This window comes from Chelonus insularis, unplaced genomic scaffold (assembly GCF_013357705.1).
Source record: "Chelonus insularis isolate UGA/USDA-ARS -01 unplaced genomic scaffold, ASM1335770v1 contig_65_pilon, whole genome shotgun sequence".
In the NCBI taxonomy this organism is placed as follows: Eukaryota; Metazoa; Arthropoda; class Insecta; order Hymenoptera; family Braconidae; genus Chelonus; species Chelonus insularis.
The window spans coordinates 108,315-122,103 of NW_023276691.1; the positions used below are offsets into that span (position 1 = coordinate 108,315).

The following is a 13,789-nucleotide window of genomic DNA, read 5'->3' on the forward strand; positions in this document are numbered from 1 at the left end:
AATTAATCGTGAATTATCATTGAATAGTCTTACATTCATGTGCCTGCTCAAAAGTTTAAAAAATTAGCAACTTAAAATGTACTGAGTTATAGTAGCTACGCACATATACACATGCAATACGACCATACTATATTGATGTATGACACATAAGACATAATTGTTTTGTATTAATAAAGGTTAAAGGAGATTCAAAACAACGACGTACGAAACGTAAGAATCCTGTACGTAATGCGCGACGTCGAGAACGGCGTTGGATTTTAAAGCTTGCAATTCCACTTGGTATACGCGAAACGCCATCAAAATCTACAGCTCGTTCTAGTCAAACTTCTTCGAATGTCAACCCAGTCTCTTCTCTACCTTTATCTTCATCCATACCTTCTTCTAACTGTTTAGTATCAGCTGTGTCAATATCAAACACGATAGAGGCCGCTCATACCACCTCTAATCTTCCTCCTATTCCAGTTCGTAGTACCAATCGTCTATCGCCTACTAATCCTAATAGTCCATTCGAATTTTTTGACTGGGATGCATCTCCCCGACAACCTAGATTAAGACGCAATCGACGACGACGGCATCTTGAGAATAGAGGACCTAATTTAGCTGAAATGGAAATATATTTTCCTGAAGATTCTATTGATGCAGATTTTCAAAATCACTACTCTGCTCGTGTTAATCTACCGATAGATTTAGTGCAGAATCGGGAGATAAACTTGGATTTACTCCCACAAATATCTGGAGAGCAAATTCCCAACATATTACAGCATAGAATCGAAATGAATCGAACTTTTAATAATTTTTCACCCAGTGGAGACCGTTGTTAACCATAGAAGAGGCAATCCATATTTCTTACTATACTTAAAATACTCAAACTATTTCATTTGTAAAATTTGCTTTATAATATACACAAGATTATGCTAATGGCAAAAAGATTTTTATTTGAAATTATTTTTAATTATATTATAAACAGTATTGAAATTTTAAACTATTTATATATCATAAAACACTAATAAATTTTTCAATGTATTTTTATTGTAGTAACTATATAAAAATTAAGTAACATTATCATCTACTTTCGCATTTGAAGTTCATTATAATTGTATTTTTATTTGCCTGCGGAAAAAATATTATTCGAAAAATATATTTCTCATTATATTTGTTTGAAAAAAAACCTAAGTGAATAAATCTTTTGAAACTATGAGCGGCTATTGTGGATATTTAGCAACACTTGCTGGACCTGTGGATGGTGCAGATGCAGCTTAGATATTTTAAGAGAAATTTAACATCAAAGGTTTAAACCAAGATGTTGTTGCTATGACTGCTAAAATGTCTAAAGGGATTCAAAGAGGTCTTATTTTGAGAAATGAAAATTCTAATCTCAATTATAACACAGATTTTATGCAAAGGCTCTTCAGTGAAGAGGGAAAAGGTTTATTTAGTTGTCGATCAAATATTATTGGTAAGATAATATCACCAAGCTTTAATATTATTCAGCTTAAATAAAAACGAATAGAGAATTAGAGACGTTTTATTTTTTTATATTTCAGGTCACATGCAACAAGGTGGTTCACCAGCTCCATTTGATCGTAACTTGGAAAAAAAATGGGTGCTGTTAAATGGTTCAGTACTGAATTCAAAAAATGTACAAATGCCGAAGGTCAAGTCATAGCTGCTGACTACACTTCAGCAGTAATGTTGGGTATTATAAAACGTCAATACCGATAGACAGATTTTGAGTGAGTCTTTCAATTTATCAAGCAAAATTGATTAAATAAATATTTCAATAAAAAAATAATATTAATATTAATTTTATTACATAGATATCGTAGTCAAACTTACCAGTGGTGCATAAAACCTTGTTCTTTTTAGAAAGTTTTGGCAAAACATGAATCCACGTATGAACAAGAAGGTCTATATATCACCGTTAAAGAAATGGATCTAGACGAGCCTTTAGTTTAATTCATTATATTTAACTATAAAAAAAGAGTTAAAGAAGTTGAAAAACTTCTAAACGAAAACGTGGAAGTGTCAAGTAAGTCTTTATATAACACCATCTTTAGCTAAAGTTTTACTTCATAAACACAACTAGGCTCTACAAGATGTCATTAATAAATATCGTAATAATGCTTTAAGTTCATTAATTAATTCCAAAAAAAGACGTCTTATCCACCTGATCCTGCATCAGCAATCAAGACACAAAAAAATAAACAATAAATTATTAGTGTGACTTTTCACATTGCTGAGAAATTTACTACTTGAACGTGTGGGCACGCATTTTGTAAAGATTGTTGATGTATGCATTCTGAAGCACAAATTATGCAAGTCATTTCGACAGGTAATTAATTTTTATTTTTTGAAAATGATTTTGATCTATTACGTACTCCTAGCCTATTTACTTCTATTATTACCCTTCATTCACAAAAAATATTTTTTCTAGCCACGCCAAAGAGCTGTCGTTTGTAAAGATTGCAATCCATTTGATTGTAAATCATTTATCGAACATCAAGATATGTTAATATGGAGAAAGGAAGATAAAGAAACTGGATTGTATGCTTACAAAGGTTTTGGAACATACTCTGATGTTTCTGCTGAAGAATTTCTCCAAGTTCAAGTGGATATAGACCATAGGAAAGTTTGGGATCCAACTGCTAGAGAACTTGAGATAATTGACACTCACCCTAAATGTGCTTCTGCCAAAGATTATCATAATGATGTTATTTATTGGAAAATGATATGACCGGTATGTTTTATTTTTTTCAAATAATTTTTTAGCGATTGCAGAAGTCATGTTTACAATGAAAAAGTATTTTTTAAAGGTTATTCTCCAATCGTGATTATATTGAAGATCCTGGAATTAATATTCCAGCAGCTGTGACTACATGGGTTGCTGCGAGTGGTGAGAATAAAATAAAAATGACAAAAGTTTTACGTAAATTTTTCTTTTATTAATTCATTATGATTATTCGAAACTAGAACTGCCAGATTTTTTGTGCCGAATGAGACAAGCTGCAAAAGAATATAAAACTTATGTTCAGATACAAAATGCATCAGATCCAATATATGAATCTGAGGAGACGTTTGAAAGTAAGAATATTGATACACCTCCAGAAAATGTTAAAAATGATGATTCAAAAATAGATATCAATGAAATGGATAGTGGTGATAGCACATCAACAGAAACAACTTTAGATAGTGAAGAAGATAGTGAACAGGTACTAGAAAGTGACATAGAATTAAGTTCTGAACAGTGCAACCATTATTGCAATATGGTTGGCAAAAAAAATTTTGAAATTTATTCCACGTGCAAAATTCAATTGTGAAATCATGTTATTTTATATTCTATATCTGTATTTTATACATCATTTACAATGATCCCGTTGCAATCGATTGTCTGTGAAGTTTAGTCAATTTTTATCGTTACTTTTGAAGTTAAAGTAATGGGATTAGATGAATATCATGAATATGAATCGTTGAATGAGTTCGAAACTTCTAAAGCTGAAGTTTAGATTGATTGTAAATTTTAATTTTAACTAAATCGCAATGTTTTAATTATATTTATATTTCTATCATTTGTGTACGTAATTATTTAAGTATAGTCCAATAAAGTAATTGAGTTGATAGTGTAAGATGTTAAGGTAATAGGGCAAATCAATGAATAACAATGAATGTATGATAATAAACTATATTGTTTAATGAAACCTTTGATAAATATCATGCTTAGTTGTAAATAGTAACAATAATTATAGAAAATGTTTATCAAAACATTACAAATTTTTCTTCATGCAAATTTCGTTTCTTACAGAGAATATCAATTTTTACAATAATGAATATATTCTTCTTATGTACAATCGTATGAAAATATCTAACCTGAAGTAATTACAAGATTAATAACAAATATTCTTTGGAAATTATTTAAATAGAATCGTCAGAATCGGGTACATTTAGAAATATGTCATCATCTTCTTCATCTAATAAGAAACATATTTCAAGAGGTAATGGTATTGGGTTTGATTCAAAGTTACCACAATCTTCTTGGTCATGACATTTTCGATAAGTACATTTTCCCTGTAAATCTACAACGTAGAAAATGTGATTGCTTTTATGTGCTCTACCAACATTCGCGCAGAATCTATAAAAGAAAATTGCTAAGTTAATATCACTACATTTTTTTTTTGAGTTTTTTTTAATTAGTAAATTAATAATGTGTGTAGTCGTTTTAATTTTGAATTACTCTTAGCAAATATTGTTAAATGACAAGATAATTTTGTTAGATACATACATTTCTAATAATATTTTCCTGAAGAATTTATTTGAAGATATGTTGTTCAAATAACAAAGATGTTGTTTTATTAAAATTAAGTAAATGTATTATATTTCTTACTTATCTCGAGTACCGTAAATCGCAATCTGAAGATAATGATGTTATAAATAATGGAGCACATTAATTGAAAATACTACAAGCAGACGATAGTGTAATGGTTATTGAATTACTGAATAATGTAAAAAACGTACATCCTTTTATTGTATGCTGTATTGTGAAAAATTGATTATTTGATGAAAATATATTTAGTATACTTTTAAAAAATTTATTCAACTACTGTTACGTCCTGACTAATTATCTGAAATTAAATGACATTTCCAAGTTTAGGGAGCTTTTACAAACGATAGGTAAACAGGGAGTCAGTTTATCAAATTAATTCCCATGTAAACACGCTTAACGGTTGTGAAGCTGCCGATAATACAGCGCTCTCACCTTAACGCGTTGAGAACCGCGAAAATTTAAATAGGGGAAACCGAAAAATTTACCCGACGTGTGGAATATTAGATGAATAGATAAACGAAAGAAAAATATAATAAATAAAAAAAAAGGAAAGAAAAAACGAAAAGAAAAGAAAAAGAAATTAAATACTCACCGTTGGAGCTGCTGGATTGCTCATGATTTAGAAAATGATGCACACACAAACAACAAAAAAAACTCCAAAAGGAAAAGGTCCACTAAATTAGTCGGTCCACCCCGCAAAAATGTCACTGGGGATTAATGGCTGGGTAGTTATTGGAAGTTTTTAGGGATCACCAAAATCACTTTAAAATCCAGCAAAACCTCGTCACTCAGGATGGTGATTCCTCTGCCGGTGGGTAAAGTGGGCTTTGGTGGCTCCTCCTGGAAAATCGAGGATAGATGGGCGCGTCCCCTGTGGTGGTCCTTGATGATCCTCCTCATCTGCACCCTCCAGCCCACTCTGATGCCTCGTCTTTTGGATTTACCCATGAGGGCCTGCACGCATGGTTCTCACAGTTCACTTTAACTTAAAATTTCACAACAGTAATCCAAAAATATCCAAACTGAGGGTTCACTTGAGATCCAACTACACATAGCGTTCGCTCGAACTATTCTAGAGAAACGTCGAAAGGTAAAAATTCGCGTACTTATGAAGTACATAAATTCAAACAAATCGAGTCTTGGAAAATGGGGAAAAAGGAACGTCTCCGCTCTGGAATGTTGTTTGCACGCGTTATACAAAACTGCGCCTCAGAACGACAAACTCAGAAACATAGCGTGTAGGAATGTAGGAATGACTGCACGCGTTATACAAACTGCGCCTCAGTCATGTGGGTGTAGAGGAGGTAGAGCATAGGGAGTAGTAAAGAAAAAAGACTGACAGATAGTTTTGAGGGTGTTATTAATTATAATGAATTTATATACCTCACAAGGAGTGACAAGTTCACTCTTTGAGATTTGCGACGACGGCGGCTCGGGAGCTCCGTGCTCGACGTTGCTGTATCCATGGTGATACAGGTGCAACGTCAGGACTTTTCGGGCAGATTTGACAACGTCGAGCCTTCTGGGCCTTATCGCTGACGTCGGCTTTCTTCTCGTACATTTGATATTTTTCTTGAAGATCAACTTGTTTTCTTTGTGATACATTATTTTCAGGTTTTCATGAATTTTCAGGAGCTGTGGTGCAGATACAGGTGTGCTGCCGCGGCTACCTGACTTATTTTATGAGGTTTCTTAACTATTAGCATTTTTAACGCCGAAAATAACGCGGTTCTTCGCGTTTTTAATTATTTGTAACAAAATATTATATTGTTACATTAATACTGCTCATCACTAATTACTTAGAATATAGTCTTGGGAACGTCCGGTTAATAAATCCACATCTTGCTTTGTTTAAACTTTTGCCTGACGCTGCGTGGGGACGCGCACCAGTTGGTGGACGTGTGTGTGTGTTGACACACACACACTTCATTTACGTGTTCCTATGTGAAAATAAAAAAATGTAAAATTTAGGGGATTTTTGGGGTCCTATGTAATAGGGACGCTTATGAGGAACATACCTGCCGAAAATCGGCAGGTAAATATTTAATATTTATGGATTTGATTAATAATTAAAGTCGCTCTCCTCTTCGTGAGGTATTAGGAGAGCATAAACGCGAGAAGGTATTGTTAGCCGTGCGCCCCACTCTGCCGGCCTCAAGGCCCCCGTCCATCCCGCCGCGCTAGCGGTGACGGGTGACCTTGCCGCTTGGCAACCTTAATCCTATTTTATTTGAAAACTACGAATTGTGTAAAAATTTTATGAAAACAATAAATTCTACCTTAATGGCATGGTTAATTTCTATTAAAAAGATCCCTGGGTTGTCAGGGAATCAATTTGATTATACTTAAAATTATAAGACTAAATTGCTAGATACTAAGTCCAAGCGCGTGCGCACTAGCTTCCGCCCGCTGCACGTACATGTGCGTTGGACTTGGTGGTGGTTGTAACCTATCTGTTTAAGGTTGTAAATGTAATAGTATATTTATTTTCCTTACTTAAAATCTAAGTTATAAGTATTCTTATAAATTCAATTGTTATTATTACAATCAATCATTCAAAGGGAGAATTAAAATCATATGATATCTTTCAAGTGAATTGACTTATACGACAAAATCTCCTAATGAAATAAAAATGAAACCTTTGGGCAGAAATAATGGTTTTACAGCAGTAGAATTATTTAAACATTAACAATGTTTATTTTGGAATTCACAAATATTTATATCTCATAGAAGGAAAACCACTCTATCCATGTTTATTAGATTCGTCTTATCAGGTTATATCATTTCCACCTACCATCAACATATTGATGACTATAGTGCCATCACTGAAATGAGTGTAAATACAAAAAATATGCTTATTGGAGTGATAAGTGCCACTTCTCAATTACTTTGCCGGTAATTTTATATAACAATCATAGCTATTAGTAAATCAATCATATATTTTAAAAATACTTGATAATTAATAATACATACTTTTCTGTTATATAGGAGTGTTTTAGATATGTTCCTAAAGGGGCAAGTAATACAGGAATTATATACGTCAGCTCACAATGTTAATAAAAACGTATCATTCCATACTTAAAAAGATCAACAAGTTAAAGTCGTTGATGCTGAGAGAAATTTAAAATATGTTTATCCATCTAGCTGATTTAAATTTCAATGATGATAGAATAGTAGTATACATGTACTATCACTTGATTATGTTTGATACAATAATAATTACGTTGACAGACTGGTTCTGTCGATAAAAAAAAAACTTGATCCTTTCGATACTCCCATAAACTTCTTATTGATTTGTTGAATTGATCTGTTACAGTACATAGAGTACATTTACATGTTTTTATCAATCTTAATTACTAAAAAGTAGATGTTTTAACATCATCTTAATCACATAACATGATGATGAATGATTTCATAGATAACGTCAATAAAAATAACAATGAACATCAATAATTCAAAGTTTATTAATTTATTTTTTTAATTAGTAAACGTCACAATTACAGTATCGCGTGCAATTGGCAATAATTTTCATTACAATATGTGTGTTATACAATATATAAACTCAAAAGTTAGAAAATAATTTAAACTAACATAAGCAATCGTATACAAAGACGAAACACAAAAAAATGATTAGATTAGGAGAAAAGTAATTTAACAAAAACTTATTCAATACGTGATTTCTGAATTAATTGTTATAATATTTATTGCAACTGTATTTCTTCACTAAAAATGTAGTTAACAATTAAATAAAATTCAATTATACTTAATACAAAAGAGGAGCTCATTTCCAGTATCATATGGATAGCTTTATGAAAAAAATAATATTAAACCAGATAATAATGATATGCTAATAAAGACTTTTAATCATTTACTCTATTAATTAATAATGGACGAACTATTTTCTTTGTTTTGGCATACAATTTCAAAATTTTGTATAAATATATTTACCGTAGTAAATTGCTGTGATTCTGGTCTATTCAGTTTGTATAAGTATTGTTCAATGAACTTCCAAGAACATTGACTTAACTTGCAATATTCATAGTTTTCAATTATATAAAATTCAAAGGCCAAATCTATAGCTTCTGTTAATGTGTCACATTCACACTACTTATGATTAATAATTGCGAACGCACTGTAAACGATAAATTCATTTTGGATAGCTATAACGTATGGTCTTACTGGCACTTTTAATTTTTCCATTTGTCCACGATGATTACTTATTATTGTCACTAAAGCAGAACGATCCTGTAAATAAATTTATTGATATATACATCAACAAAAAATTGAACACATATTTGAATATAATTAATGTAGTAAGATAAAGGAATAATCAATAGATTACGCACTTCTATCCATTAAATAAATGATTGAGCTGCTTCACACATGGATGGCTTGAATCGTTTTTTCTCATAATTACAGTTCATTGTTGGTGTCATGTAATATGAAAATAGTTCCCAAGCAAAATTTTTCACCATTTCACTTGTAACATTTTGAAATCTCTTGAATTCATTATTGCGATTTTGAATCAGTTTTGGTCTTGGAATATTTAATGATATAATGTCATGAGACAATTGTTGCCATTTATTGGATAAGTAGTCTGGTGGAAAACTTTTATTTGCTATTGAATCGAAATCTCTTTGAATGACTCTCTTGATGTGCTCAATATTTTCAAAAATCGACTTCCTTCGGATAAATCACTAATGTGTAATTCCATATTCAAACGAAATATTTTAGTCTCATCCTATTGTTTTAAAATAAAATCACTGATCACTCTGCTGTTGCATATGAATTCAAGTTTTTCGTTCATTTCCTTTTTTTCTTTCTTCTTTTGTTCTTTATATTTAATATCCTCAACTTCTTTAGTTGTAATGCTGATCGTTTCATTACAATGTTTATAACTTTCATATAGTTTTCCTTGATTTTTACGTAATTTTCCATTATATACATATGGTTTAAACCAGATCCAGACATCATTGTTGTGAGGCCACAATGAACAAATTTCAGCAGCCCAAAAACGAAATTCATTTGATTTAATTGAACTAGAAGAGAAAATCTTTCATTCATTACAATTATAATAAGCAAAAAAGAAAAGTAAGAAATTATATTTACGTCGTTCTTTTCAATTGTGTTTGTAGAATATTATCCACGATGTATTTGCATAAGTGCCTGGTAATTGTGGTGGTATTTGGTAAATCTAACCATATTTTTCTTTTTGGGTCGTGTTTTAAATAATGTCCAAGCGTCTAATGATAATAATAATAAAAAATCACTTTTTTAGTATATTCATAAGTATATTGAAAATTTCTTACTTATATAATTGATTAATTGAAATTATAAACGTACATTTCCTATGAGGTCTCCGATTTTGTAGTCTGGCTCTTTCTAAAACAACATATCGAATTTTTATTTTGATTGCTATAAAGCATCGATTACATGACAAAAATTCTCTTTAAAATTATAATTACTGAATATTCCTGTAATGTCTTCTTTTTTTGCAAAATATTCTCGATATCTTTATGTCTGTTGATATGAAGGAAAATTTCTGATTTTTCCGTTAAGCAGAGAAAAGATTTCTTGTCTATATTCCTTTCTACAACGTGAGAATGAGGGACATATAAGTATTAATTAGTATTTTGTTAACGATAAGCATATTTTTTTTGTTAAAAAAAAATATTCAATTAGTTTTCTTTTTCTACAGACACATCATACATCAAGTAAAGCAGAAAAAATGATGTTAATTGAAAGAAAACTTTGAGTTTTTTTTCATGAAAATGTACGTACCATTAAATAAATTGACATATTTTTCGAAATTCCACAGAGTTAAAAATCTTTTCGTAAAGTCAACAGTATCAGCATTCTCAAAACAATCGGATGGTGTGATTTTTTTTCGATTAACAATACATTAAAATCTATCAGGTTCTACAACATTTCTAATTTGTACTTTTGGAACCTCATCATCTTCACTATCGCTGTCAGAAAACTGGTTGGATGCACTTGAAGTTTGTAATTGAGCCATATCATTTTTATCATTATTCTTGGAAGAGCAAGCTAGAGAAACATCCCCAATCCCGGAATCGTTCAGTGATAATTCTAAATCTGTGCTTTCTGTAGTGTTTCCCGATTCTGCCATTGTAGTGATTTTTCTCAAAACAATCTGCTTTATGAAACAAAAAATTGAAAGAAATAACTATTGAATTGTAATATTAGCGTGTAATTAATATTAAAGTGGAACGTCTAGTGAATTTAATTGTTACTAAATAATACGACGTACGTATAGAAAAAAGTTTATTCTTAACGGATGTATACGCTCGTGTAATTTTCAAATACTACAGTCGAACTAAAAAAAGAATTTCTCAGATGTTTTAATGCTTTCGGGCTCCCTCCACTTATTTCTTACTCCTTCTACCACGTTTTTCGCTATTACGCATGCGTACAAGAGCATATGAGGAACTCCCTTCTCAGTCTAACTATATAGCTTTGCGTTAGTGTATAGTTGAACTAACCAATGAGGTGCTGTCCCCACTTCACTTAGTTCATGATGGAGACAGAACGTTCAAACGATATTTGAGAGAGTGGGCGTCTGTTTGTTCAGTTCAACGTGTAATACGGCTACGACAACATCAGTAAGAAGTAAGCTCCCGAGCTAATGATCGTGCTATAAGTCACAAAGCGTGTTTATATAAACTTTTTCAATTATCTGTAATTTATAATATAATTTATTGTAATTAAAAGTTCTAGTACGTCATAGTAAAGAGGTATTGTAATTAAAAAATATTCTTCAATACTACAATCAAACGATTATGGAATTTTATGATCATCTTGGTGATAAATTATTCATTTAGAAGAAAAGTAAAGAACAATATTGCCTGTGCAAAATCCGCATTTTACAACTACAGTAATAAAGGTAAGATGAATATATTAATTGTCTTTCTTTACGTTTAATATGAAATATTGGTTGTTTATAGAAAGAACTTTCTGGTCTTTGACTTTGAGTGTACTATGAAAAAAATATTTATGTAAACAGTCAGAGATCGTTTTGTTGAGCTTACTTGAGTAACAATATACTACATACAACACCGAAATAACATTTATACTTAATTGATCGTGAAAATTTTTTTTAAGAATCGAACAAACAAAAATATTTGTCGATGTAGATTTTAACCTCAATTATATACATTATTCAAGTTGATTTCATTTACGTCTTTTATTTAAGAAATCGTGAAATACAATATTTAACCCTGAATTGATTTACGAGACAAACCAAAATAAGAAGAACGCCTATTTTTCGCCATATAATGAAATTTTAAGTCACTTGACTGGCTTTGTTAGCATATTTACATTATTAATGTATTATTCAATTCAATTACTAAGAAAGCTTAAACAAATTATGCAAAGTTTAAATGATATATTATTTTTCATTTTAAAATTTGGTTAGATTATTTTATAGTTTTTCATTATATGATATGAAAATGAGTGTCAAGAATTAAGAGAAAATATATGTGTTGTATATGTGTGTGATGTCATAATTTATTAAAAGGACATCTTAAAGATCACTCCTTTTTAGCCTACACCTAGTGCAATAGCTGGGATGGAGTAAGAGGTTGTTGCATTAGGATTTAATAATAATAATTGAATATTCTTTTAGTTTTAATCAGTAAATAAATGGGATAGAATTAATAGAGATATTTATTTAATCAACAAATCAATTAAAAAGCCAATTAATAATTTATTAAATTAATAATCAAATTATAATTTTGAATTCATATGAATGATAATTTCTTAAACGAGATTGCACTTTCTTTTAAATTTTAAATAAAGATAAATATTAATACTTACTTTTGATATTTAAATCCAAATTATAATTATCAATCCAATTTGTATTCTTTAAATTAAATAATGATCACAATTAATTATTCAAATAACTTTTATTATAAACAATTAACATGTCGTAATATTTTGATTGATAAAACTAAAGTGTCACTTAAAGGACATTTTCGGTTGTTGCTAGCCGATAGCAACATCCCTTCTTTTACATTTATAATTGAATAATTAATTTTGATTGGTTACAATTAAATCAATAATAGTTTCTTTTTATTTTCTTTCAGTTTGTAATTAAATATTTTTGCGAACAATGCTTCTGACAACGATTTATATTTCTTGCATATTAAATTACATCTGAAGCATTGTTAAACGCAATAAAAATTAATAAAAAATATTTCTTTAAATTTTTAATAATTATTTATAATATCATTTAAATCTATTTCTTAAATATATATTTTACAATTTAAAACGTATGGGCGCGCAGTGCCACACGACGTGACACCCCCACACTTGGACGATTGCCACACATGAGAATCATGTTGACAAGATGTCACAAAAAAAAATTTAATTTTTATTTGTATTTTATGAATTATATATATATATTCATGAATAGGATATATTTTTAATTTATTTCTCCTTTTGAATAAATTCATTTAAGGTTTTTAATACAGGTGGCGGGTAGGAGCATTGTCCGGGTAGTACCGAGTGTAGGCCTCGGGGGCCGCGAGGCGTACCGAGTGCGAACACGAGGGAAGCCGCTGGCAAGTGCAGCTTGGGTGTGTACACACTTTAAGAGGCCCCGTGGACCAACTCCCCAAGTCAAGGTGTAAGCCATCGTGCTGAAGACTGAATGGCACTGGGACACTGTGTCGCAAACGATGCCCTTGGGGTACCAGGCGACCCCCTATTGTAGCTAGCCTTACCTTTGCAAGAGGCTCTGCACAGGTGGACCTTTATTTCCTCATCACTCGTGGGACTCGAATGGATGACCTAAATAACATTCGGAGTAGTGGGGGTCCTATTTCTTCTGACGAAGAGATAGGACTTAGAAAAGCCGAGGCGGCACGAACTAGCGAGGACGGCGAGGTGCAAACCGAGCTGCCTTGTAAGGAACGACCTGCTACCGGCAAGGAGGATCAGGGGAAGAAATTCGATAAACCTGATCCACTGTCACGCCCCAATAAGAAAAAGCTTTGCGGGGCAGCGAGGAAGAGGTTGAAGAAGGCTAAGCTGCTGGAACTGGAGAAATCCGGGGCTAGCACAGCCGGAGCAAAGGCTGAGCCAAGTCAGAGGAAACCGGGGGCCCCTGTAGAAACCGGCGGAATCTCTGGAGGCAAGGCAACTTCCTGTGGAACCGGGACTGACCTTAAGGTTGAGACCGGGGCCACTAGCTCCACCAAGTCAGGGTCTTCCACCGAAGCCGTGGGTAACACCAAAAGGCAGAGGTCGGAGGATTGCACCCCCCCCCCACCCCCGACGCAAAATGTCGAGCGAAGAAGGCTCGCGTAGCACCTGGGCCTGGCAGCTTTGCTGAAGCGTCTGCGGGAGGCAAGAGGGTGGCCATCGCGCCGGACCTCTATTCTTCTGCGACCCTCAGCAGGCAGCGAGGGGAACTAGTGCTGGCAGGACTTCTTCGGGCCCTGGACGATG

General features: G+C 32.2%; 1 protein-coding gene across 1 annotated transcript; it reads left to right on the plus strand.

Annotated features, from left to right (window-relative positions):
- Nucleotides 1-1,194: 1,194 nt before the first annotated feature.
- LOC118070604 (uncharacterized) lies at nucleotides 1,195-3,365 on the plus strand. The gene is made up of 6 exons (XM_035089308.1): nucleotides 1,195-1,243; nucleotides 1,289-1,456; nucleotides 1,545-1,654; nucleotides 2,435-2,727; nucleotides 2,814-2,893; nucleotides 2,971-3,365. The coding sequence occupies exons 1-6, from the start codon at nucleotides 1,195-1,197 to the stop codon at nucleotides 3,315-3,317; spliced, it is 1,047 nt and encodes a 348-aa protein (XP_034945199.1). The 3' UTR covers nucleotides 3,318-3,365.
- The last annotated feature ends 10,424 nt before the right edge of the window (nucleotides 3,366-13,789 follow it).

Bases quoted from the DNA above. Each gene is read 5' to 3' on its own strand.
- LOC118070604 (XM_035089308.1), top strand. From the start codon at position 1,195: ATGAGCGGCTATTGTGGATATTTAGCAACACTTGCTGGACCTGTGGAT. The intron at 2,728-2,813 runs GATATGACCGGT...TATTTTTTAAAG, and splicing joins GATGTTATTTATTGGAAAAT to GTTATTCTCCAATCGTGATT. The intron at 2,894-2,970 runs GTGAGAATAAAA...ATTCGAAACTAG, and splicing joins TACATGGGTTGCTGCGAGTG to AACTGCCAGATTTTTTGTGC.